This window comes from Glarea lozoyensis, assembly GCF_000409485.1.
Source record: "Glarea lozoyensis ATCC 20868 chromosome Unknown GLAREA4, whole genome shotgun sequence".
NCBI classification, from domain to species: Eukaryota; Fungi; Ascomycota; class Leotiomycetes; order Helotiales; family Helotiaceae; genus Glarea; species Glarea lozoyensis.
In genome coordinates this window covers 1,790,356-1,815,979 of record NW_007360999.1, presented here as the reverse complement: position 1 = coordinate 1,815,979, position 25,624 = coordinate 1,790,356, and the positions used below count along the sequence as shown (strand labels likewise).

Sequence of the window (25,624 nt, the reverse complement as noted above, 5' to 3'; positions counted from 1 at the left end):
CTGAAAAAAACATCCGACGCCTCTAGTTCAATCTTCAATACATCCAAGCTTCTGTTCTAGACAGCATTCATTGCCATTATTTCATTTTTGAACGTTTCTCGAGACTCCTCAACTTTCCTCGCAAGAGGCATTATGGCCATAACTCAAGAGGGCGTCTATGCAGCCTCCGCGTTTGCTGATATTCTTTTCAACATTGGCTTTTGGTTTGAGAATTGGTGCTCGAAGGCTGAAGAAAGTCCCTCTCAAGAGTGATGACTATCTCTCAGGTCTTGCCACGGTTTGTGTCTCATCAGAGCCCTTCGTAACTCGGGTTGCTCTAATTATCTCTCTCCTTTAGTTATTCACATGGGCAATGGCAATTGTTCTGATCATTGGTGAGTCTAATCTGTGATGCCAAATTTGCCCAGCAGCTACTGACAAGTTGATCTTCACAGGAGCCGCGAGGGGTACACTTGGAACACATACACTGCAGAATCCTAATACTGGTGCAGTTATAGTCACTTGGCATGAGATTGACACTTCCAAGGTAAAACAGAATATGCGCCGGTCACTGCAGTGGAAAAGATACAATTGCTAATATTGGCAGCTTGCTGGCATCTCGCAACTCCTTACAATTGTAGCCCTCGGTGTATTGAAAATGAGTGTCGTTATGCTCTATCGACGTATATTCATTGGTCAGCAATTTAGAATGATATCTCTCATCGTTGCGATTATGATTGTAGCCTGGACAGTATCCTTCCTATTTGCTACGATCTTCGAATGTGGGCGTGACCTTGGCTTGCTTTGGAAAAGTCTTTCAACGTTTAAAAAGAATTGTGGGAAGTACAAATACATTCAAATTGGACACGCTGGGTCGGACGTCATTACCGATCTAATAGTCCTCGCTCTTCCTTTGCCGACCATCTGGACGTTAAGGTTGAGTGAGACGCGAAGATTCGCCTTGTCGCTCATTTTCTTACTAGGTTTATTGTAGGACCAAAACTCCAGGCCATTTATTCTGCTTTATTAATTTATCTACAGGTCAACAGCAGCTGGAGCCGCTCGTCTTGCGATTGTTGGCAAAGACATATACGGTAAGTCATCCAATTCCTGTGTGTAGAGAGCTTTTTATTAAACATGACCAAGGAACAAGAACGGGATCTCGCGATGTCAGAGCAGTTGAAACTAACGCTATGGTATGGTCATATGTGGAGGTCGGTGTTGGAGTTGTGGCTGCCTGTCTGCCAACACTCCGGCCATGGCTACATCGGCGGACTCCAGAAAGTATCGTCAACAGCGTGCGTTCGAAGATATCTTTGCAGTCGCTCGGATCTCGCAGCAAACATGGAGCGCATGAATCTGTGACAGAAACCTCAAAATCAGATATCGAATTGCAAGAGTACGAGATGCTGACTCCGAAACGATCCAACCATGAATTAAATTCAACCGTCACCGCAGATCGAATTGAACGGGTGGATGATGGCAACAGTATTTTAAACATCCCCGGTAAGATCCACGTACAGCATGGCGTCACTGTTGAAGCAGAGACGATCTCACGCAGACCGTAGTAAGGGACGTTAGTGGGATGTGATGGCTAGGTCAGCATGGTGGGTGAGTGAGAGGGCGGGGCCGAGATCGAGCAGTATCTTCGGTCGTGTAATATTAATAGCTACAAAAAAAGTATTGTGCAGAGCAAGGAAGAAAGTGACCCTGAAAATCTGTGACAAAGCTTCACCCCCAACGAATCAAGTGGTAGATCTGCTATTTTACTAACAACCACCAGGACATTCAAGATGTTTTCTTTTCGTCTAACGATCACCTCGCAAATCCAGCATATCGTGGCTCGTCCAGAACCCGTTGTTTCACTGCAAAGAAATTGAGAGATAGTATTACAAGCCATACAAATTGAACCAAAAGTCATCTTCAACATCAATGCCTTTTCTTTGAAATCGTATGTCGTCTTGAGGCGGGATTAGATAATCCTAAATTTAACAAATGTGGCATTTCTGTTTTTAAGAGGATATTCCTAGATTGCAAATCTTAGAAAATGTGAGAAAAATACACACTAGACCTCTGATGTGAGTTCAACAGCTGATTTAATCAGGACTGCTATTGAATTTAGCGCTATGTACTGTGCCTTTTTGGGTCCCATTATTACACCCGTCAAGTTTGGTTGGTTGACAACACCGAGTTGACAAAATGGGTGTTGTATGATGACATAAACGAGTGATACACGAAGTAACTCGAGACTAGGTAAGATTGATATCTATATAAACTCGAAGGTCTAAAGAGAACTCCCATGACACGTTTTTTTCTACAATTTGGTATTCATGTCCAAACTCGTGAAACTTGATTGAAATTCAAAACAAGTCATGAACTCTTCTCCTGTGTTCGTGATTGTTCCAGGGGCATCTCAAACGCCTTCCCACTACGCACATATCATCCACCTTCTCCAAGCTCGCGGCCACGGAACATTGACCGCCCTCCTTCCTAGCGGTGGGGCAACGCGTTTAGTCAGTGCTGCAGAAGATGCCGAATTTGTACGATCACGCATGATTCTTCCTATTTTGGATATCGAAAAATACGATGTCATTTTGATCATGCACTCTTATGGAGGTTTACCAGGAAGTGCCGCTGCTCGAGGCCTGGGTAGTGCAGATCGAGCGACATCGGGACGAAAGACCGCTGTCCTTGGCCAAATCTTCATCGCTTCAATACTTCCACATGGCGGCAATGGGGAGGATGTGATAGCACTTCTGGGAGGTAAATGGCCATCATTCATTGATGTTCATGTAAGTACCCGATGTAGCAGGTCCCGAGCTGAGCCCCATTCTTGCAGCTCTCGAAGTGTATGCAGTTGGTGTCAACTGTGCTTTGATCCGAGGAACTAACAAGAGACAGGAAAGCGAACAACGCATCAAGTGTGACCAACCGAAGATACCACTATACGACGATGTTCCTCCACTCATTTCGAAGGGTACGGAGCTGTCATCAATCAGTCAAAGCATTCAATGCTTCACGAGTCCATGCCCGCTTACAAGTTGGCATGAAGAGGCATTTTTCGGCAGGTGCGCATACATACGCACACGAAATGATCAGGCAGTGCCGTACGAAGTGCAGAACGCAATGTTGGATAGCACAGTCACAATGCAGAACTGGGTCATTCGAGATATTGCTGCTGGAAATAGTCCCCAGCTTGCCTTACCAGAGAAATTAGTTGAAATTATCCTAGCCATTTCCCAACAGTTCGAAGTGTTGCCATTGCCGACGACAAGTCGTGAGGGGTTGGATTTATCGTTTTCTGTTGGAAAGTACCAATTGAGCAGTCTAGTACGTGCTCAAACTAGATGGCTCACTTCCAGAGTCAAGGGCCTGGTTCACCATCGTAGCGGTCGTAAATTACAATAGAGGATTGTTTCGTCAGAATCAAAAACAAGTTGTGGCGAAAATACGGAAGGATATACTATTTATCCATTACAATAAAGCATTGCATGTAATTAACAAATTGAACCGTCTGGAAATGGATTTACACCGTGTTACCATTGTTTATAGAAACAGAAGACGCTTTTTCGGAGTTTGCTAAGAGCCGAGATAGCGAATTGAGCTCTTGTTCCAGACTTTCCATTGTAATTGTGCCTCCAAAGTGCTGCAAGTTTCTTATGCTAGCAACTTGCTCTTCCTGAATTAAAGTTGCTGTCGCGTCCTCTACCGTCAAAGACTTGAATCCGTGATTATACCCATCTCGTACTGTAGACTCTACACAGACATTTGTGGCCACACCCGTTACGATAACTTGATTGATTTTCTTCTCCGCAAGAAGGTGACTTAAATTGGTCTGGAAAAAGGCAGAGTGGCGAGTTTTAGATACAACGGTATCGACGGGGCGAGGATGAAGGATGTCGAGAATTTGTGCGTCCCAAGAGCCACGAACAAAGCCCTCTGCTTCTTTGACTCCTGGTGGACCATCTAAGATTATACCAGCGTCGGAGAAGTTTCCGTCGAATTCCATCTTCGTGTAAAATGTTGGTATGCCAGGTGTACGACAGACACTTGTGATATGTTCAATTTTAGGAGCAATCATTGCCTGCCGCGATATCGGAAGACCGATCTTATTAAAACTGCCAGATGGGTGACAGAATCCATTCTGCATGTCGACAACAAGAAGAGCAGGGGAAGAATGAAGGCGTGACATGTTTTACTAAGATTTTGGCTATAAGTTCCGATAAGATGTATCGTTGAAATGTTTTGGTGAGCAAATAGTTCAAAACAGATGTATGCAGAGGTAAGATCTTACTTTGCTTACGGAACAAAAAGATCATACTTATCCAATGGCCAAAAGAACTAGTCTGAACTTCTGGTGACCACATTAACGATAATTGAGCCGGTAGAAAGCGGATCCGCTAAGCTTCAGGAACCTGCTTCCGTCGCCCTGAGTTAAAGCCCCCGCCCCTACGTTGTTACACTAATTCCCCACGCACCCTAAAGTCGTAAATAAATTTCAACACCGCAACTATTGTTTATACTTTATAAAAGGCACATCGTTGTCAATTAAGTCTTAGACTATAGAATAATAGAGTTCTAATAACTAAAAGTAGTGTTAAGAGGCGCCTTCTATTTCGTGTTATAACATTCGTAGAGACTTCGGGAAGGTTTGTTAGGTCATCATTCAGCCCAGACCGGCCTCCGGAGTAGCGCGGGTGATTGATATATACATATCTGCGTACTAGCACTTCCAGTTCAAAAGTTGGTACGAACTAGGGCAAATCTCAGTTAATAATAGGACTAACCACAGGAGGTTTCAGTTATATAGGATGGTTACCAGATAAGCAAGACTCAACAGAACCACGATATTCCCGCAGCCGGACTGAAATAAACACATAACGTCCGTTGAAGTGTGACCTCGTTATTAATGGAGCGGCTGAATTTTTGATGCAAGCCACCCGCTTGAATCGGGGGTCAAGATGTTTCTGCTCAAGAACGGCTTGAGCCGCAGAGGACGCTATTGGTGTTCCTGCTTCCGACCCCAGATCAGCGGGTCAAACATCGCCCCGTCTTTCATGAATTCCACCGTTTAGGGGTATCTGCAAGCCTCAATCAAATACACATTACAAGGAATGAATCACTTGGCAACGTCGCAGCCTTGTTACTTTCTAATCCGCACATGGATACTCTTGATTGATATGCTGATCTTAGGGGGGTTGAACTTCAAATAACTGCAGCTGTGTATTTTTATATGAAAATACGAGGGGCTGATGTTTGATCCTTCCCAATAAGACGTATTTAAGAGTTCTTGCGCCGGTCCAGTCCTCCCATCCTTTCAATCATAACCTCATCATTATTCACCATGTTTTACTCACCAATTCCAACAATCTTAATGCTTCTTGGAGCCGTAAGATTGACCAACGCACAGGCGAACGCCGCATTTGAAGCAAGCGGAGCTCAGTACATACTTTACAGCGGAAACATTTCAGCAAGCGTATCATACAGCTCCCAGTTCTCTAGCTCAAGTTGCGCATCCCTCACCACACCTTCCTACTCAAACGCGCATCTCTACATCGGTAAAAATCCACCATGGGACCCAAACCCATTCTTCTTCGAACTCTATCATTCCGCTTCCGACGGTCGTATTTTCACCAATGACCAAATCTTTAACTTGGATTTTAGCAGTTCGGCATATGAGTGCTTCAAAGATGGCAAACCTTGTGGCTTTATTGCTGTTGATTTCGACCTAAAGCTTCAACAATATCTCGATCTGGCTAAAGCGCAAGTCGCCAAAACGACATTTAATGGCGAAGCAGGATTTTCAGTTAATGGGGACCCTACTAGCTGGATAGCAAGCAACGCCACTGGAAATGGCGTCGATGTAGTATCATCTTGTCGAGCTGCAAGGGTCGACTGGGAATATTTCAAATGGTAACTTCCCTTTGTTCATTGGTATTGCTGGCAATAACTAACTCAGCCCAGGAACTCAACCCATGCGCCCTCCTACAATCTCACATTCACAAACACTACAGCATCTCTGACTCTCACAACCAAGATCACAAACTCTGAGATGTCCCTCACCTTTTCTGCACCCAGAAACACGACCTACAAAGCCCCCATTCAACTCGCACCAGACTCAGGATCCGAACCAAATTTTGAGTTTGTCAATGGTGACGACTTTGTTTTTTCGCAGAGGGGTCAGAGTTGGAGTGCTGCTAGCAGTTCTGGGGCCGCTGGAACAAGCCCGACCTCTAGGAGAGGAGGAAGTACGCCAACTGGAACTGGAAATATAGGACCCGCAGCGACTACTAGTAAATCGGCTGCCGTCTTGGGGGTCGAGGGGAAGGAAATAATGGAGGTGTGGATGGTTGTTGGCATTGTTGGTGGGGTTTTGGCTGTCGTCTAAATTGAGGAGGTTGACTTGGGGGTTTTCAATTTAAAAGTCGCGATTCTCACGATTGTATTCTAGATTTGTCGAATTTGAGAGAATTTATTATCTGTAAATTGTCATCTATTGATACCTGGTGTAAGTTTTTATGGCGCAATGTGTTTAACAGCAATCTTAGCCAATATGCTTTTGAAAGGGGGTCATTTACTATTACATGAAGTGGTACGCCACGCACCTGTGGGGCAAAACGATTGGAGCGAGGAATCCGCCTAGTTAAAGGTATGGAGCCTTCAACCAAAGATATAGAGTCTCTTTTTGAGAGGTATCTCCCAAGCTTATTGGGATAGCCATCGATATACTACTCGACCTACCAGTCCGACGGCGTCGTGAAAGTCACAGCACCTGATTAAGTATCAAACCGAAATTCGCATAGCAGGATGGCATAATAAGGCAGTAGAAAATGTATGGATTTCATTTTTTTCAGCTCGTTTTACTTTGGGAAGTGATAAAAGAACTTGGCTTTTATATTCCCTTACATAGATGGGGCGACTTAACGCTACAAGATGCTTGTTTCGCACATCTAAATCTTTACAGACCATACTAGTGCGAGATTATGCTTAACCAAGGACTGAAATGACTTCGAGCACCGGTAACTATAGGCTAGCTTTACCGTTTCCATATTTCTCAAATGTGTATATCTTCTTGGAATTCCAGGTTCTGTTCGGGCGAAGGGGCTCATCGCGAAATCTTTCGGTATAGTATGATACTACAGCTTTATTTCGAGAACAATCTTAATTAACCTTGAGACGTTTAACCAAAAGACTAGACACATGTCTACCATGGTTTCAGGCATTGGCTGGACTATACATATGTTACGGGAAGGAATTGAGTCAAATTCTGATCTAGAATCGTCACTAGAAATATTCTATAAATCTAATTGCTGTTGATAATGGACCGAGCGTAAATCTTTTGGAAGGCATTTTGGAATGGCCAAAATCACCCAGCGATCAAGATGATACCAATGTCCTATAGTGCTTCTATATATACGGAATCATAGGCAGGACTATATCTGTTGAATTTTTGAGTTAACGTTCGTCTTCAATAATATGGACCTCCCTTCCAGCATAAAATTGTGCTTTCATCTTCCTGAGAGCATGTTACGTCCACTCAGTGTAACCAATTTCACAAAATCCAGTGCTATATTGTTAAGTAATTATATTTTCATCTGATCTTTCACAATAGCTTTGAAGATGATATTGATAGCGATATTGATAGCTAATTCACAGCTAGGTACTATGCTGATAAATCGCTCTTCCTTCTTCCTAATCTTTATCGCGCCCGGCCAATAGATCCTGGGCACCGCCATAATTTGACTCACTTTACTACATGATTCTTCTTCATGCAATAATGATTCTGGCTTCTCAAGCGGTATGCCGGCTTATCTACATGGCTCGCGCCGGATATCACTTGCGTTCGTTGGAAGGATCAAAAGATATTTTCTCAGTTGAGTGCGATTCCATATGACAGTCGAGATCATACTTAGTTAAAGAATTGGTGCCAATCTGAAAGTAAAAGTAAGCGTACACGCACATATAAAAGTAATGGTTACCAGCTTTTATTAATGCTTCTTTAGAGCGGATTTATACAAATTCAATTCCTAAAGAAAAGAGGAGACTGGTATCATGATAACGCCAGTCTTTGTTTGTCCACAGAGTCCCGTACCCACCATGTCCTCGGTTAATTCACAAATTCAAGATCGAACCCTCTCTCTCCCTCGAATTATGTGTCTCCACGGCGGAGGAACAAATGCAAAAATCTTTCGGATGCAATGTCGGGCACTCATCGCCCAACTCAAGTCAGAGTTCCGATTCGTTTTCGCAGAGGCCCCATTTATATCAGAAGCCGGCCCCGATGTCATGTCAGTGTATAATCAAATGGGACCTTTCAAACGTTGGCTTCGTTGGAAACAAGAACATCCCGACATCGAGTCTGAACGTGTTTTGAGAGAGCTTGATGAGTGTCTAGAAAATACAAAGTTGCAGGATAATGAGCTCGGGGGTACGGGCGAGTGGGTAGCTTTGCTTGGCTTTAGTCAAGGGGCGAAGTTGTGCGCGAGCCTGCTCTATCGACAGCAAGTTCGAGCCCAAAAATATGGCAAGCACGTAGCTATTCAAGAATATCGATTTGGCATCTTGTTCGCAGGGCGTGGACCGTTATTATCCCTAGATCCTACTTTGACCTTGAGTCCTGCCCTGCCAGATGTGTCGCAAATAACGGACTACACACAAAATGTTCATAGCCAAGGCCATATTTTGCGTATACCAACAATTCATGTACACGGAACGTGTGACCCAGGCCTGGATTTTCATCGACAGCTATTTGAAAAGCTGTGCGCGAGGGAAAGTAGGAGGTTGATTGAGTGGAACGGAGAGCATCGAATGCCTTGGAAGTCTAACGATGTGTTGCTCGTCGCTGATGCCATTCGTGCGCTTGCAAAGCAGGAAAATATCGCTGCTTGATTTTTATGCTTGGGATACTCATTTTCAATACAGAAAGTAATTGAGCATAGACTCCTGTTCTTGCTGTTGGGATGCAGCCTCCCTTAATGTGTCAGATAGACAAGCAACTCGATGCATTTCTCTTCGATTTACTGCAACTGCTAATCTCATGACTTGGGAAGTTATATACGAAGTCGTTACTACAAAACCGTCTGTCTATCGTGAGCTTCAACCAAAACAAGTCATAAATTATCTATTCCACTGACATTGCGATTGCATGTTGAGATTCAAGGTGGTGAAACATCAACTGCAGGATCGATAATCTGCACGAAGACCTGGTGGAACTGCCAAGATTCTTGACTGAAGACCTGGAGGGCTCGAATTGAAAAGGTGTTACCACCGAGTTTCTATCCGAAAGAGAAACAGACTACCAGTACTCAAAGCACCTGGGAAAGAAGGAAGCGGGGAAGAATGAAACAGCTTTGATTTGACCCTAGTGGCCGAACCCCAGCTTCTTCTGAAAAACACACAATAACTTTATAACTGCACACATTCTTCAGTAGTCCATAAGTGCTGTAGGCTACTCTGGCCGATTAGTTGTAAATATTGCAACAAACAGAAAGTTGGACAGGACAAAACAAAACCGAACAGAACTACAGAACCCCTGAGCTATACTCTATTATATTGCTTTATATACTGGAGAGCTTAACAGATCATCCCAATCTGTTACGTCTAGACAGTCAGCTCTATTATCATTAGTCAAGTTAACTTCTGCATTCTGAGGAAAGAAGTGCATGTCTAAAAGATCATTAGCTTTCTGTAAAACATCCACAAACAAATGTTTGCGGGAGTCGATCAAGTCTAAACAATAGTCAATGATTTTGTCTCGGGCAACTCGCATCCTGTTCACTTGTCAGATAAATTTCATAACCGAGATTCCATAGGGCTTACTCCTCGTCCGAGAGGCTGTATGGCAGCAGCAAAAGAATCCCATAACCAAAGCGTTGAATGATCTGCGCCCATCTCTTGCCACTTTTTCTCCATGTTTGTATTTTTGTCATTCTTCTTTTCAGGTCGTCACTTGTGTCTGAGGGACTCGGTGAGGATGCTCCGCCGTGATTGTCAGGCCGAGAAAATACCAACTCTGCAAAGCGATGTTGCACAACAGACTTGTGCCCACCTTTCCGCAGCATCGATTTGAACTGCACCTTTTGATTGTCGCACCACGTCAGAAATACCGAGGGGTTGTTTTGGGCAAGTGTGTAAGCGTGATAGAAATGCGCAAAGGCGATTCTTTTCCGGATCCGGGACATTTGCTCCCCGAAAATACTACTCTCGATCACCATCCCGAGATCCACAACCAGCCGCATAAAATACGACATGTCGGTGAGTTGTGTCACACTAGAGAATTGGTACATATTCGGCAGCGTCTTCTGGTACTGCGAGGCTCTCAGTTGCGCTTCAAACTCGACAACTTGTGTCCTAGCTTCTTGATTGCCAATTTGTAGCAACTTTTTGGCCAATTTCGAATCGCCATCGACCAGACAGGCCTCGATGCCGGGAGAGTGACTCTCAACTGAGCTGCTTTCATGTCGAGCTACCTAAGAAAGAACGTGAGTAATTTGGTCGAAAATTGCTCCTTGAGCAAGTTTCTACGGCAGGGAAACACACTTACATTTGGCGTACATGTTACTGATATATCTACAGTTTCAGGGTCTGTAGCTGGTAAAACACGCCTTCTCTTGCGACGAACTCTGTCATCGACCGATATCGAAGTTGTACTGCGACTATGTGACTCAGCGGCACCCGTAGGAGCTGCCGAATCTCGTGTGATTACACTCTCCAGAGTAATGAGTTTCTTGATAAGCTTACGGTTTTGCTCTCTTATCTGGTCAAGCTGGGCTGGAGTGCGAATGGACATCTGGGCCACCACCTTGTCTACCGACCTATGAAGTCCGGTATATATGCTCTCGATATCATCAGAAGAATTGGCTGTCATGGGGGATGGTGGAGGGGATACGAGAGGAGCCAGGCCAAGCCACTCGTCGAAAAGGTCGTAGCTATTTTCATCATGATAGCTCCATAGGGAAAGCTCAAAAGCGTTGTTGGGGTTCTCGTCTGTCATATTTACGATAAAACCTGCTGCGTTACTCGTGTGGTCGTAATCTCCAACTATCCGTGCTCGAATGACGTGATGATTTCGATGATAGTTCTTCTGAGCATTGAGGTAGTCCAGCCGGTGACAGAATTATTTCAAGCTTTCCAAACAAATACGATGCATTATTACAAAGTCAGAACATCGTGTTTTTTTCCCGCTGAAGCTCTTGTTCCCGCAAACTCAACATAATCATAACCAACGGAATCTTAGAACTCGTAAATGGCTATCTAGCACCGGCTATCTATTATCAACAGCTTACTGCCGCATGTGTATGCAATCCTCAACAAATGCCTGCCGCTGCGTCAGCGTGGTAAGTGGCGCATCTTGGTATATATAAGCAAAACACCACCACACTTAAATATATTCCTATGTAAAAAAAGGTAATAGAGGAAATCTGGAGAGTTGGAGATCTTTTGAGAGTTTAACTATACTGACATTTGTTGTCAGCTCGAGCTTTATGTACTGAATAAGTGTCTGAGGGAGTGGAAATTGGGTGTGGTGAGGCACAGATCATGAACTAAAAAGCACCGTCTAATACTTTGACTTGAGGCCTGCCATGATGGTGTTATGTAGACCTAAGTACTGTGTAATCATCCGGGCGAGCGCACATGCGGGTGGTCCTCGAGCTGTTGAATTACAATTATGTGAACTGACATGTGTAATCACAGCCTGTGGTTGGTGTAGTGCCCTGAGATACGGTGATTTAGTGCGAAAGTACCACTTCCGGAGTCCCTTGAGTATTTAGTTGACAATCAAGCAGCGAATCAGGCAGCGTTTCCTCAAAAAAATGAATCAGCTCCTCGTGTGCGAACGCTCTTCCCCGGGGATTGCATGCAGTAGTGTGTTCGTATGTTGTGCAACCAGTGAGACCAATAACGTGATTTTTTTAATTATAAATGCTCATAAAGATTAATATAGTCATATCCCACGGCTTACTGAACGGAGCTGCCTCGGTACTACCTCAGGTTGTACCCCCACGAGTACACCCAGTCCTTTGGCCACTCGATACCCAAACCGGCTGCTCACACTTTACGGCTGGCTGAGTAGCTTCAGAATCTAATTTCTGTCGGACTTTTGCGCCTCTAAGAACACGTGAGGGATGATGCGCCCCAACTACAGCCTTAGAATGGACACCCAAGTTGTTGTGCCACATCGCGACATCAAAAGACCTCCAGAGGCCTTCTTTCTTACCCGCATCGGAGCTTTGCACTGATTGAAAATAATGGCCAGAAGTGTATCCCAGTGGTATTTTCATGATTCAGGGTCTCCGCGATATAGATGCACTTACAAGTCACTTGTACTTGAGTTTTAGAGAGGCATCTGAACTCTCCACTCGTGGACTTTGTCAATGTAAGTATTTTGCAATACTCTTAAGATGAGCGAGGTTTGACATAGATGTTAGCGACAAGTTTCTAGCGGTCTAGTCATGAAAATGTAAGTAGCCAGCGAGGAGAGAAATTCTATCGTAGCGCGAAGTAAAGCTCTACAGTCCTCCCTTAAAGGGATGTCAGTTATTGGACTTATATTTGCGTGCGCTTGACTGGTTATTGTCCCTGGTTTCTGGCAATCAAGTCAAATTGCTTATCTTCGCTAAGAAGCCTTTAACGAGTGATTATGTAGTAAGACGAAGATATGTTCTAAGCTCCACATATGAAGGCCAACTGACAAGTCAATAGCTGAGCCTACACGAGTGGATAGCTGAGCCTACACGAGTCGATAGCTGAGCCTGCCGAGTCGATAACTGAGTCTGCACGATCCCACTACTGACCTCTAGTCGGGGAGTGAAAGTGGCGAAATATGCAGCCCTACGTAAACCCACTTTAGCGGCCCATGCGCCCCGGGCCGCTCCGGACCAACAGAATGTCGTCAACGCTAACGGAGTTACTCCGCCGCCGTTAACGCTCGCTCATGGAAACAGATTGTCTCCGCCGCCGTACGGCGGAGCCCTTTGTTTATACTCGTACGGCGCGTATGAGCCAGATCAGCAACGTTATACGCGGCCATTTCAAAATTGTGACAAAATCTCTAAGCGTGATCCCCAATCATGATCCATATTTCAGAGTTGAAGCCAACTTCAACCTTCTCTGCTAGCTTTTTTTACAAACGCGTCTCCAAAATAATCCAACGCGATTCTATACATCTGGATCGACGTCATCTTCAGCAAGATGCTTCTTCGGTGGCGTGATGGAGTTTGGGATTCTCAAGTGTATTTGAAGAGTAGCTCTGCTCGCTAAATACAAGTGGATCTGATTCCTTCACTCTTGCCGCAGCGCCAAACCGCATGAGATGTTGGCTCTTCCCTTGTCTCTTGTGTCCGAGTCCTCATGGCTTTTACTTGACTTGATATCACATCAAATCCAGACATGGTACCTTCGGACCTCCCATGGCTCCCCTAGCTTTTTGAGGCAAATTTCCACCCCAAACGAGCAAAGTTGCCCGAGTAGTGAGTGCCCCTTACCGTGATGTGCTACGTGCACAATATCGCGATGAAAATGGTTAGTAAATGCAATCCGTCATCTGGTCCAAATGGCTATTCCGATGTAAGATGCGGTATCTAGTATCACCGAGTGATGATATATGGGTAAGACTTAACGCGACAATGCTTAAATTTCTATTTCTTAATCTTCATCGTTTCTCTCTTTGTTGTAAACCCGTAGAAATTCATTTTTAATCCATATAAAACATATTCGGCATGGGCTACATTTGGTTGTGCCTTGGGGCAGTCGTAGCCTATATGATATATGGTGCTATTTGGAGACTGTACTTTAGTCCCATAGCTAACTTTCCGGGGCCGCGATTGGCAGCTCTGTCAACTTTGTGAAGATTTCAGACGGCGTTCTAAGTACAGCGAAAGCTGACCTATTACAGGTACGAAGCATATTACAACGTTTGGCGTGGTGGAAAATACATTTACAAGATCAACGAATTGCACGAACAGTATGGCCCCGTCGTTCGAATCTCACCTTACGATTTACACGTCGGAGATCCAGTATGCTCAGTTCAATTGGATATGTTTTAGCTTACTGACAAGGTCCACAGGAATTCTATGAGATCCTTTATCCTAGTGCCACCACTGGAAGGAAGGCGAATAAGGAAGGAAGTTTGACGAAGTTTTTGGGGATAGACGACTCATTGTTCACTACAATGGATCACGATATCCACCGGATGCGACGTACGGCTCTGATGCCATTCTTTAGCACGGCACATGTGAGGAAGATGCAGCCCGATTTGCAAGAAAGAATCGATGTTCTTTTGAGAAGAATTTCTGCTTTCAAGGACACGGATGAACCGTTGAATGCTAATTGTATATTTGCAGCATTCAGCAACGGTAAGATAAAATGATCTTTCACGGAACGCGGAACCGAGCTGAAATTCTTTTCACAGATGTAACAAATATACTGGCTTTTGGAGAATGCCACCACAAACTTGGTGAGCCTCTCGAATTATAGCTTGTACGAAGTGGGGAGCATATCAGCTGACAATTTTAAACTGCAGAAACCCCAGATTTTGATTCAACAGAGCGTGATGCTTCTTTGTCGGGCGCAATGTCATTCCACATTATGAAGCGCATTCCCTGGTTAAACAGTGTGATGATGGCATTGCCAGAATGGTTTGTTCAGACCCTGAGCCCGACACTCGGCTCGTTCTCTCGTCAGAAGCGCAAGACCCGAGACCAAGTTGCACATGCTATCGCAACGAAAGATGAATGGTCAGGGAGAGATATTCAATCTGTCTTTCGAGGTCTTGCAGATTCTCCCAAGTTGCCACTTCACGAGAAAACGGTGGATAGGCTGGCGCAAGACGCCCAAATGTTACTCATGGCTGGTACGCTCACCATGGCTTCAACGTTAGAGCATATGATCTATTGGATCTCCGATAATCCCAATGTGTTGCGGAAACTCAAGCAAGAGTTGAAAAGCGTGATGCCATCGATCAACGACAGCGACAAAGTCACGCTTGCAACGTTGGAAAGTCTTCCCTACATGACAGCCGTCATCAAAGAAAGTGTTCGATTGATATATGGCAACTCGTGCCCTCACTTCCGGGTTTGCCCCGACCAACCCTTGTATCTTGAAGACAAGGCAAGAGGTAAGACTTGGACAATTCCGCCGGGTACGTCGGTGGGAATGACCAGCGTTCTGCTTCATCACAACGAAACGAACTTCCCCGATAGTTACAAATTTGATCCTGACCGTTGGCTGGGTGAAGCTGGAAAAAAGTTGGAGAAATACCAGGTGGGATTTGGCAAGGGAGGCCGCATCTGTCTAGGAATGCATCAGGCCTTTGGAATGTCACGTCTGATACTGTCGCAGTTTTGGAGGTTATATGCCAGCCCTGATGTGAGGATTGGCGATGAAGTTGGCGTGCTCAGTTTGTATAACACGAGCGCACATGATGTGGAAATGAACGGTGACTTTTTCATCGCGGCGTACAACAAGGCCCAGGGTGTCGAGTTCAAAATCGCAAGCATTTAAGAGTGCCAAAAACGAAGTGGTGGTGCGGTAATCTCTATTCACTCACTTACAAAGGAGGCGGGTTACATTTGAACACTATATCCTATCGCGAATAGAGGCGCGTTTGGATCTTCGAGATATTGTTTCTTTTTTTTTCTCGTTAGAAAATTCAGTAGCTTTATTAGACCTAGAATTACTGCATTCCGCGTAAACCAGAACCTATACCCAATCAAAGTGTTATTCCCCGAGTGCAGTATTTACAATCTTATTCTATCTCGACATGAGTCCCGTTGAGGTATAATGTAGCGCTCTGACAGTAGATTGTCAACTCTCTTGATTTTTCGGCGCTCCAATTTCTCGCTTTACCAAAACCGATATTTGAGCTTGATAGCCCCGATGTGTACGGAGTAGAGATCCAGAATTTATTGCCAGAACAGTGATTGACTCTTCATACCCTGTACGAAGTGTTCGGCGGAGCAATTCCTCTGCTAGACCAAGGCTCTAAACCATGCCTATGAGATTTCTGTATCCATATAATTAGTTGCGTCGAGCGATCTGTCCCTTGAGTTCCGCATATATCGTCACCGGATGATACCGTGAAAGTCTGTTCAACGCCCTCCAACCTTCAACACTTCTTTCAAGCTCATTTAACATCTGCGTAGCTCTGACAGAACTTGCTTTTTCGATTTTTACATAAAAACCGCTAGCAGGTTTCCACCACTTCCAACTTCTATTCTAGTTTTGCGAACCTCGTCACTCAATCGATTTGCTACCGGTAGTTTCTGAATACCACCAATGGCATCAGAAGGCCTTCCCTCTCTCCTGGTTTTCGGACCACAGACAGAATTTCCATCGGAACAGGTTCTCCACGATCTCCGCCAAGAGCTTCTCAGCAGTCCCCGGCTTTCGGTTCTTTTGAAAGCGATCGATGACTTGCCCCAGTTCTGGCAAAGCTTAGTTGATTTTGATCCGAGTCTGCGTCAGATTCCCGGGAATGAGCATCTTGGTCAACTGAAGCAGTGGGTCAAAGTCGGCGGTCAATTTCCCCACCACGAGAGCAATGCACCTAATCATTACGCTCTTGCCGTCACCGTCTTACTACAGATAACCCAGTACAGTCGGTACCTTGACAAGCTCGGTAAAGACTCGCATCGCAAAGTTCTTGAAGGCGTTAAGGATGGGGGAATTCAGGGCTTCTGCATTGGATTTCTTAGCGCAGTTGCTGTGGCAACCTCGGAAAGCGAAGCTGACCTCGGTTCTTCTGCCGCTGTCGCACTTCGCCTTGCTGTGAGTATCGGGGCCTACGTCGACCAAGATGGCGCATATGCTGCGGTGGCAACAGATTATCTTGCCGTTGCTGTTCGATGGAAGGAAGGAAATGAAGAAGAAAAAGCCAGTACAGCCGGGATTGCTCATTTACTTCCTCAGGCATACATCTCTAGCATCAACGACGCGACAAGTGTAACCTTTACCATCAGGGCCGCCGATCTCGATACCCTCACGAAGATAGCTCGTGAGAAACACCTACTTATCAAAGTTGTCTCTGTCCATGGCCGTTTCCACACCTCCAGTCATTTTGACGCAGTACACAAGATTGCGAGGCTTGCTTCGCTGTCTCACGGACTCGAGTTTCCAGATGCAAAGAAATTGCAAGTCCCCGTCCGCAACACTGCGGATGGTGTTATGATCTCCCAGGGGTCGCTGACTAGACTTGCGCTGGAGAACTCAATGATCAATGTTGCAAACTGGTACGAGACAGTAAAGGCATCGGTCGAACAGCTACCCAAATCTCTCCAGACGATCGCATATGCTGGATTCGGAAATGCTATTCCAGCTAGTCTATTAAGAACTTCGAGCCTACAAATATTTGTTCTTGGAAATATCGATGAAGCAAGTAATCAAGTAAACGGTATCAACGGTATCAATGGCGTTCACAGGTCCGTCGACCCCAACGACCTGTCTCAATTTCCTTCTCATTCCATTGCTATCGTCGGTATGGCCGGAAGGTTTCCAGGTGCCGACTCGGTTGATGAGCTTTGGGACTTGATCATGGAGGGCAAAACAATGGTTGAGCCTGCGCCTGTCGAGACCTTTGGACTGCCTAAACTCAGGGAAGATACGGGCACAAAGTGGTGGGGGAACTTTCTTAATGATCGAGATGCCTTCGATCATAAGTTTTTCAAAAAGGCGTCCCGAGAAGCTCTTGCTTGGGATCCTCAACAGCGCATTTTGCTAGAAGTTGTATGTTCCGTTTTTCTTTGGAAAGCATTTTATTTTAGGCGGCTCGAGAGTTGATCCAAGAGCTTCTTGAACCAAAATTAAACTCCAGAACCCCTTCTCACCTAACAATATTCTGGTACTAATTTATTGCACAGGTCTATCAGGCGTTAGAGTCTGCGGGTTATTTCGGTGCTTCATCCCTCTCAGAAGAACCACTCGATTATGGTTGCTACATTGGTGCTGTCATGAATAACTATTACGACAATGTCTCGTGTGCTCCAGCTAGTAAGCTTCATTAGCGGCCTTTGCCGTAGCTTGGCTAATGCTTGTTCTAGCTGCGTACGCTACGGTTGGAACCTCCCGCTGTTATATCAGTGGTGCGATGAGTCATTACTTTGGGTGGACAGGTCCATCTTTGAGCATTGATACCGCTTGTTCATCATCACTTGTTGCTATCAACACGGCTTGTCGAGCAATATGGTCTGGAGAATGCTCTCGAGCGGTCGCTGGTGGCACCAACGTAATCACAAGTCCTTTCGATTATCAGAATCTAGCTGCCGCTGGCTTCCTCAGCCCATCAGGACAATGTAAGCCTTTTGATGTAGATGCTGATGGTTACTGTCGTGGCGAGGGCGTAGCGGTGGTTGTTCTCAAGCAGCTCTCAGATGCTGTTAGAGATAACGACAATATTCTTGGCGTCATTACTGGATCTGCTGCAAACCAGAATCGCAACTTCAACCATATTACACAGCCACATTCGGGCTCCCAAGTCGAACTTTATCAAAAGGTAATGAAATTGAGCAGTGTAACGCCAGAATCCGTATCATACGTTGAAGCTCATGGAACTGGAAGTAAGTCTTTTCTTTTTTTCCGTCCACCAATTTGTTTGAAATTCAAGCGACCGTTTGAAAGAGTGTCCCACAAGATCTCAAGCTGTCAGACCTTCCATTTCTTACCATGAGACGTTCATATGCATTTTCACATCGAAAACTGACGATACATGTAGCTGGTGTTGGTGATCCCATCGAGGTCCGTAGTATCCGGGATGCTTTTGGAGGTCCTGGACGAGATTCTCTTCTCCGCTTCGGCTCTATCAAGGGTAACATCGGGCACACAGAAGCAACTGCAGGAGTTGCCGGTCTCATCAAGGTTCTGCTTATGATGAGACATAAGAAGATCACGGCACAGGCGAGTCACACATCAGTAAACCCTAAGATCCCCGCCTTTCATCAATCGAAGATGGAAATCTCACGAGAAATCATACCGTGGGAGGCTCCATATCTTCTGGCGTGTGTTAATAGCTACGGGGCAGCAGGAAGCAATTCAGCGGTAATGATTCGCCAGAAGCCATCGAAACCCACAACATCTGCGCCAGTACCTTTACCCAGTTATCCCCTTTTCATCTCAGCCGGGTCAGCCAACAGTATCTCCCAATACAGCAAAAAGTTGCTAGACTGGTTAACAGCCGCTAAAGCCGAAGCAGGCTCGGATATCCTTGCTTCGCTAGTTTTTAATCTTGCTGATAGGGCCAACCATGCGCTGCCTCATGTGTTCACCACAACTGTAAGCAGTGTTAGCGATCTGGAGACCAAACTTGAAGCAGCGGCAGTTGGTTCAGGGATCATAAACCCCCCTCAAGGAAAGCCTGTAGTGCTCGTGTTCGGTGGCCAAGAAAGCAACTTCATTGGCCTTTCCAAAACCTTTTACCAATCTTCAAAGCTCTTTCGCCAGCATCTTGATTCTGTTGACGATCTCTTGACCTCGGTCGGGAATGAGAGTTTCTACCCTTTCATATTCGATTCGGAGCCGTCCCAAAACCTGATCACTTTGCATTCGGCCCTGTTCGCTATCCAATATGCGTCCGCTAAGTCTTGGATGGATAGTGGTCTTAAGGTCAGTGCAGTTGTGGGTCACAGTTTTGGTCAACTCACAGCTTTGGCCATCTCCGGTGCACTTTCACTATCAGACGCGTTGAGACTGGTTTCCGGGAGAGCATCACTGATGCAAAAGCACTGGGGCCCTGAGCCAGGGTCTATGCTGTTCCTGCAGGCTGACCGCGCCACCGTTGAGGAAATCCTTCGTTCTTTGAGGCTAGGTGGCGAAGGCTTGTATGCCGAGATCGCATGTTACAACGGTCCCGAGAGCCATGTTGTTGTAGGGTCTAGTGAGGCAGTCAAATACTTACAGCAGCATGTCGCAAATACACCACATCTTCAGAGCTCAGTCCGCACCAAGAAACTCAATGTCACCAATGGATTTCACTCCAGATACACTGAGCCACTGCTGCCACATCTCGCCTCTCTAGCTGAACAGTTAGAGTGGAGACAGCCAGATATTCACCTCGAAACCACGGACGAGTTCGAAAGCAAAATCACGCCTGACTTCCAGCTTGCTGCAGAGCATACGAGACGGCCGGTATTTTTCCAACGAGCGGTAGAAAGGCTAACCAAGAATTTCTCGGATTGCACGTGGATCGAGGCAGGTCGTGGATCTTCCGTCATGCAGCTCGTTAAACTCTCCGTACCAAAGTCACAGGAGCACGCATTTCATGTTCCTCAACTCACTTCAGCTCATGCGCAAGACTCACTTACCGCCGTCACGATTGATCTCTGGAAAAGCGGGCATACCACTCAATACTGGCCATTCCATAGAAGTGAGAAACCAGACTATAGATATCTCAGCCTGCCCCCTATACAATTTGAGAAGCTTCGGCACTGGCTTCCGTTCACAGGACGAGATCTCATCCAAGACGCTGAAACCGTCCCAGCGCAAGATGAAGACGAAATGCATGAACTTCTTACGTTCCTCAATTTCACGGATGCGACAAACAAAGAAGCGGTTTTCAGGATTGATCCCAAAGCAGATCGTTTTCAGAAAATGTTGGGAGGGCACGTCATGGCTGGACAGTCACTAGCCCCAGCATCTTTGTACTTCGAGATCGTAGCTCGCGCGGCTCTCCTGCTAGAGAGAGATACCCAGGCAGTGAAATTTGTGCCAACAGTCCACGATCTGCTTATGAGATCTCCCATTGGCCAAAGTACCACAAAGAAGATTTCACTCGTGTTAAAGAAGCTGGATGACATTCGTCCCTCGTGGTCGTTCTCCATCACCACACAGGACACGGAGATTGAGAAGGCAGAGCCCTTTGAGCACTCTACCGGCAGGGTGTATCTGAAGAGACGTAATGATACGCAGCCTAAGCAACAATTCGAACGCTTCGAGAGCTTAATAGGTCATCGCCGACTTGAAGAGGTGCTGAATAACCCAGATGCCGAAAAGATGCAGGGCAAACACGTCTATCGCGCCTTCAATACCGTCGTTTACTATGGCGAAGCTTTCCAAGGTATTAAGCAAGTATCTTGCGTCGGATTCGAAGCCGCTGGAAAGGTCAGGGTCACACCGACGCTGGCTGATCCAGCTGACCAACGCCTGACCGATACCCCCATGACCGACAGCTTTATGCAGTTTGCAGGATTTCTAGTTAACTACTTCAACAATCCGAGCATGGAAGATGTTTTCGTTTGCATGAAAATCGAGCATATCGAAATTGGTGGGGCTTTTGATCCAGATGCTGGAGAATGGCTTGTGTACTCAACCATGAACGAGGGTGGTGAAACGGATGCCGCGGCAGATGCATATATCTTCGATGCCAGGACCAAGAAGATGGTTATGGCTGCATTCGGCTTTCGGTTTTCGAAAATGACTCAGAGTTCCTTGGCCCGGGTGCTGAAAAGCGTCAACAAGTCTGCAAATACTACATCACCACTGAAGGACGAGACCCCGGTTGATGCTTCTGGTAATTTCTCTCAACAAGCGGCTATCACCCCGGTGAAGAGATCTGTTGGAAAACGCCAGGAAGTGTATCAAATCTTGTCTGATGTCACTGACATTTCAATCGAAAATCTCAGAGGCGATTCTACACTGGACGAGCTTCAAATAGATTCACTGATGGCAACAGAAGTGCTCAACGACATCCGGTCAATCTTGGGCCTGACTATTGATTTGTCGAGCTTCTTGTTCTTTGAAAATATTGAAGCCATCGTCGCCCACATTGATGAAAAGTTGGGCATCTCTGGAACTGGAGGTAGTGATTCGGGGTACGAGGATGAGGATGTGAGTAAACACAGCCCCACACCCACAACAGCTATATCAGACTCGGGGAATGTAGAACAGCCGAAGTCGATTGTGATAGTGGAGGAGCCAAAGTCTACAAGTCGACCTACTATCACTTCAGCACATCGAGCCTTCAACGAGACGCGGTTCAACTATGACCAACATGCCAAAACCACACAAGCCGTTGGCTTCTGGGAAAAGGAATACCCGAACCAACGACGACTAGTCTTAGCTTACGTCCTGGAAGCATTTGCTGAACTAGGATGTGACTTGAAAAGCCTTCAAAGTGGCGATGATGTTCCTCAGATCACAGCCCTTGGTAAACATGCGCTTCTTGTCCGTCAACTCTACCGAGTGCTGGAGGACGGAAAACTCATTATTTCATCCGGAAAGAATCGATTCACTCGAACAGAAGTCATTGTGGATTCTACACCAGCGGAGTCCATCTACCTGAAAATGATAGATCAGCATCCTCAGCATGCGACTGTGAATAAGCTGGTGCGAGCAATTGGGTCCGAGCTGGCTACGTGCTTACGTGGTGAGAAGGAGGGTGTGCAGATTCTCTTTGGCAATCGAGCCACCAAAAAGACATTAGAGGAATTCTACAGCGAGTGGCCGCTGTTCAAGGCACCCACTCTTGTTCTTTCTGACTTTTTATCCACGGCTTTCAAGAAAGCAACCGGTGGAGGCAAGTTTCGCATCCTCGAAATCGGAGCCGGTACGGGGGGCACGACTCGACTGCTTGTCAATCACCTCCAGCGTCATGGCATCGAGTTCGAGTATGTTTTTACGGATCTGGGCGTTTCGCTCGTCAACGCTGCCGCCAAGACATTCAAAGGCATAGAAGAAATGTCGTTCGACGTCCTAGATATCGAGCAACCTATAAAGCCTGAATACGAGGGTGCCTTCCATTGCGTTCTTGCGACCAATTGCATCCACGCAACAAGGAATCTTGAGGTGTCGCTGAAGCACATGCGACAGATGCTGCGGGACGATGGCGCCCTCGCATTAATTGAGATTACCAGGAACGTTTTCTTTTTCGACATTATCGTCGGGCTGCTGGAAGGCTGGTGGTTGTTTGCGGATGGCCGTGAACATGCATTGATTGATGAGAAGCAATGGGAGCGAAAAATGAAGACCGCAGGCTTTGGTGCGGTGGCATGGAGTGAAGGTGCTGCACCTGAGTCCCAGACAGTGCGTGTTATAGCCGCATTCCCAAAAAGCGACGAGAGCGTCACAGCCTTACCGGCAACCGAGAAGTCAGTGAAAGCCGCGATGGAGACGGTCACTTATAAGAAGATTGGGAATCTGGATATCCTCGCTGACATCTACTACCCGACTGAAGGGGAGGCACTGGCAGGCAAGAAGTTGCCGGTAGGTACGTGACGAGATATCTCCTCCTTTCTAGACCTCGTCAATTTCGTATGTCCAATGAATTACACTATATTGGTACACATGAACTGACAATTGGCAGCTTTGATGATTCATGGAGGTAGTCAAATGTTGTTTAGCAGAAAAGACATAAGGCCTGCTCAGACGCGTCTCCTGCTCGCGAAAGGCTTCTTACCAGTCAGCGTAGATTATCGGCTCTGTCCTGAAGTCAGTCTAGCAGAAGGGCCCATGGTAGATGTGTGCGATGCTCTCGAATGGGCTCGTTACAAACTTCCTGAGCTGCAACTTCAGCGACATGGGCTTCATGTCGATGGCGAGAAAGTTGTAGTAGTTGGCTGGTCTTCAGGCGGCCAACTCGCCATGTCGTTAGCTTGGACTGCACCATTACGTGGATTACCTCCCCCAGAGGCAGCTCTAATCTTCTACGCGCCAACCGACTATGAAGATGAATGGTGGCAGTATCCGATCCAGCCAAATGGGGCTCCATACACAGGCCAACAGTATGATCTTCTAGAGGGAGTCCGGGATGAGCCTATCGCGAGCTACGACATGGTGGGAGCGTGGGAAGAGCCTATCGCAGATCCACGAAGCCAAAAGGACCCCCGTTGTCGTATTGTACTGCACATCAACTGGAAAGCTCAGACTCTACCAGTCATCATGTATGGCCTGCCCAGCACCAAGAAGGCTGACCCGAATGTCGATTATAACATGCTCCCGCAACCCCCGCTCGACATTATCAGGCAACATAGTCCACGGGCTCATATTCGTCAAGGCACTTATAATGTGCCAACCTTCTTTATTCATGGCACGGCCGACGATCTGATTCCATGGCAGCAGACGCAGGGTACATATCAGACAATGCGTGAGAAGGGCATCGATACGGATTTGGTGCTTCTTGAGAACGGTCCACATATCTGCGACCTGAGTGGTGATCCCAAGTCGGACGGTTGGAAAGCAACGGTGAAGGGATACAACTTCATCACTTCCCATGCCATTTGAATCCATTGTTTTATTGGTACAATAGACTTTTACTTGGGAAAAGATGTTGCTAAGAAATGAACTATTTTCCATCGATGAACCTGCCGAGGGGTCAAAATGTTTCATAATCAAACACGTCTCCGTGAGTGCAGACTGAGTTCAGCGGTGATGGATCGCACAGGCTCTATTTAATTTGATTAGAATAAAAATCAGTATGGTCAGGCTTCTCCATAGTTTAAAGTAAAGTCTTTTGCCAAGTTCTTAGAACCCAAGTTGACCAACCAGTGAATCAAAGAAAGTGCATCACTTCAAGAATGATATCTTCGCTCATTCATATCCTCAATAACATGGCTGACACTGCTCAAGGTTAAATATGAAGTATGGTCGAGAATCAAGAGACCTGACCAAATGGCGTGATGAGCTTACATATATGTAAAGCACGCGGAGACTCCGTTACCCCTCTTTCCCTTGCGCCCTTCTATCTACTGTCACTTTCATGCTTAGCAACTATTTGCTAGAATAAGTCTTTGGCTTATAGAATGACGGACATATAAGAAAGTTGCTCCTCCATCTTTTTCGTCTTCGACGTCCGCTTGTCTCTTACATCACCTCCCTCTCAATAGCACTGCCTCTCAACCATCATAGTCTCCAAAACACATAGAGTAAATCCACATGAGCAGAATGAGTGCCTCCGAGGATAAACACATACCCGTTACCATTGTTAGCATTGACTCAGGTCAATTATCTGGCCTGCAATTTCCGAACAACACGCTTGCATTTCTCGGAATTCCCTATGCTGCACCACCCATCTCCTCGTTACGCTGGCGTCCACCACAGCGTCCTCTTCCATGGACTGGTGTTCGCTCGGCTGTAAACTTCGGTCCTAGCGCCGTGCACTTCCCACCGCCGCCTAGGTCGCTGTACTTCGGTGGGGAGACCGACTTCAACGAGGACTGTCTGTATCTGAATGTGTGGACTGGCTCTAATTGCGAAGGTAAAAGACCAGTGTTACTTTGGTTCCATATGGGAGCTTTTCAATTTGGGAGCGGCTCCAACCCGTTGTATGATGGTCGTAAGCTTGCCGAGGAGGGGATCACGGTTGTTACTGTGAATTATCGGCTTGGGAGGTTTGGTTTTTTGGCGCACTCCGAGTTGACTGCCGAGTCAGAGTATCAAGCGTATGTTTATTTTAGTACACATTTTTCTTCTGAAGATTCCAAAAAGCCCGATCGGAGCTGGAGATCTGCCTTATGAGCTTTCAAGTCCTTCGTTTTTTTGAAGCAACGTTTGTTGATACCTATGCTAACGATTATGAAGATCAGGAAACTATGGTATCATGGACCAAATTGCTGCGCTGGAGTGGGTACAGCGGAATATTCGGTTCTTTGGGGGAGACCCAAATAACGTAACCATCGGTGGAGCTTCAGCAGGAGGTAGCAGCGTGCAAATCCTAAGAGCCTCG

General features: G+C 46.1%; 9 protein-coding genes across 9 annotated transcripts; 7 read left to right on the top strand and 2 right to left on the bottom strand.

The window, feature by feature from the left end:
* Positions 1-157: 157 nt before the first annotated feature.
* GLAREA_09960 (uncharacterized protein) lies at positions 158-1,547 on the top strand (the record flags this gene model as incomplete). Its single annotated transcript, XM_008086556.1, has 6 exons — positions 158-277; positions 338-374; positions 435-526; positions 587-969; positions 1,021-1,073; positions 1,126-1,547. 6 exons carry the CDS (start codon positions 158-160, stop codon positions 1,545-1,547), a joined length of 1,107 nt encoding a protein of 368 aa, XP_008084747.1.
* An 804-nt stretch (positions 1,548-2,351) lies between these two features.
* GLAREA_09959 (alpha/beta-Hydrolase) lies at positions 2,352-3,387 on the top strand (the record flags this gene model as incomplete). Its single annotated transcript, XM_008086555.1, has 2 exons — positions 2,352-2,771; positions 2,881-3,387. The coding sequence occupies 2 exons, from the start codon at positions 2,352-2,354 to the stop codon at positions 3,385-3,387; spliced, it is 927 nt and encodes a 308-aa protein (XP_008084746.1).
* Positions 3,388-3,505: 118 nt separating this feature from the next.
* GLAREA_09958 (Isochorismatase-like hydrolase) lies at positions 3,506-4,171 on the bottom strand (the record flags this gene model as incomplete). The annotated part of the gene is made up of 1 exon (XM_008086554.1): positions 3,506-4,171. The coding sequence occupies one exon, from the start codon at positions 4,169-4,171 to the stop codon at positions 3,506-3,508; it is 666 nt and encodes a 221-aa protein (XP_008084745.1).
* A 1,152-nt stretch (positions 4,172-5,323) lies between these two features.
* On the top strand, positions 5,324-6,367 carry GLAREA_09957 (uncharacterized protein; the record flags this gene model as incomplete). Its single annotated transcript, XM_008086553.1, has 2 exons — positions 5,324-5,892; positions 5,944-6,367. 2 exons carry the CDS (start codon positions 5,324-5,326, stop codon positions 6,365-6,367), a joined length of 993 nt encoding a protein of 330 aa, XP_008084744.1.
* A 1,709-nt stretch (positions 6,368-8,076) lies between these two features.
* Positions 8,077-8,868, top strand: GLAREA_09956 (alpha/beta-Hydrolase; the record flags this gene model as incomplete). The annotated part of the gene is made up of 1 exon (XM_008086552.1): positions 8,077-8,868. The coding sequence occupies one exon, from the start codon at positions 8,077-8,079 to the stop codon at positions 8,866-8,868; it is 792 nt and encodes a 263-aa protein (XP_008084743.1).
* A 658-nt stretch (positions 8,869-9,526) lies between these two features.
* Positions 9,527-10,972, bottom strand: GLAREA_09955 (uncharacterized protein; the record flags this gene model as incomplete). The annotated part of the gene is made up of 3 exons (XM_008086551.1): positions 9,527-9,749; positions 9,799-10,448; positions 10,523-10,972. The coding sequence occupies 3 exons, from the start codon at positions 10,970-10,972 to the stop codon at positions 9,527-9,529; spliced, it is 1,323 nt and encodes a 440-aa protein (XP_008084742.1).
* A 2,559-nt stretch (positions 10,973-13,531) lies between these two features.
* GLAREA_09954 (Cytochrome P450) lies at positions 13,532-15,480 on the top strand (the record flags this gene model as incomplete). Its single annotated transcript, XM_008086550.1, has 4 exons — positions 13,532-13,545; positions 13,874-13,994; positions 14,045-14,333; positions 14,501-15,480. 4 exons carry the CDS (start codon positions 13,532-13,534, stop codon positions 15,478-15,480), a joined length of 1,404 nt encoding a protein of 467 aa, XP_008084741.1.
* A 774-nt stretch (positions 15,481-16,254) lies between these two features.
* On the top strand, positions 16,255-24,183 carry GLAREA_09953 (Thiolase-like protein; the record flags this gene model as incomplete). Its single annotated transcript, XM_008086549.1, has 5 exons — positions 16,255-17,700; positions 17,835-17,964; positions 18,015-18,530; positions 18,686-23,170; positions 23,267-24,183. 5 exons carry the CDS (start codon positions 16,255-16,257, stop codon positions 24,181-24,183), a joined length of 7,494 nt encoding a protein of 2,497 aa, XP_008084740.1.
* Positions 24,184-24,834: 651 nt separating this feature from the next.
* Positions 24,835-25,566, top strand: GLAREA_09952 (alpha/beta-Hydrolase; the record flags this gene model as incomplete). Its single annotated transcript, XM_008086548.1, has 2 exons — positions 24,835-25,340; positions 25,485-25,566. 2 exons carry the CDS (start codon positions 24,835-24,837, stop codon positions 25,564-25,566), a joined length of 588 nt encoding a protein of 195 aa, XP_008084739.1.
* Between the last annotated feature and the right edge of the window lie 58 nt (positions 25,567-25,624).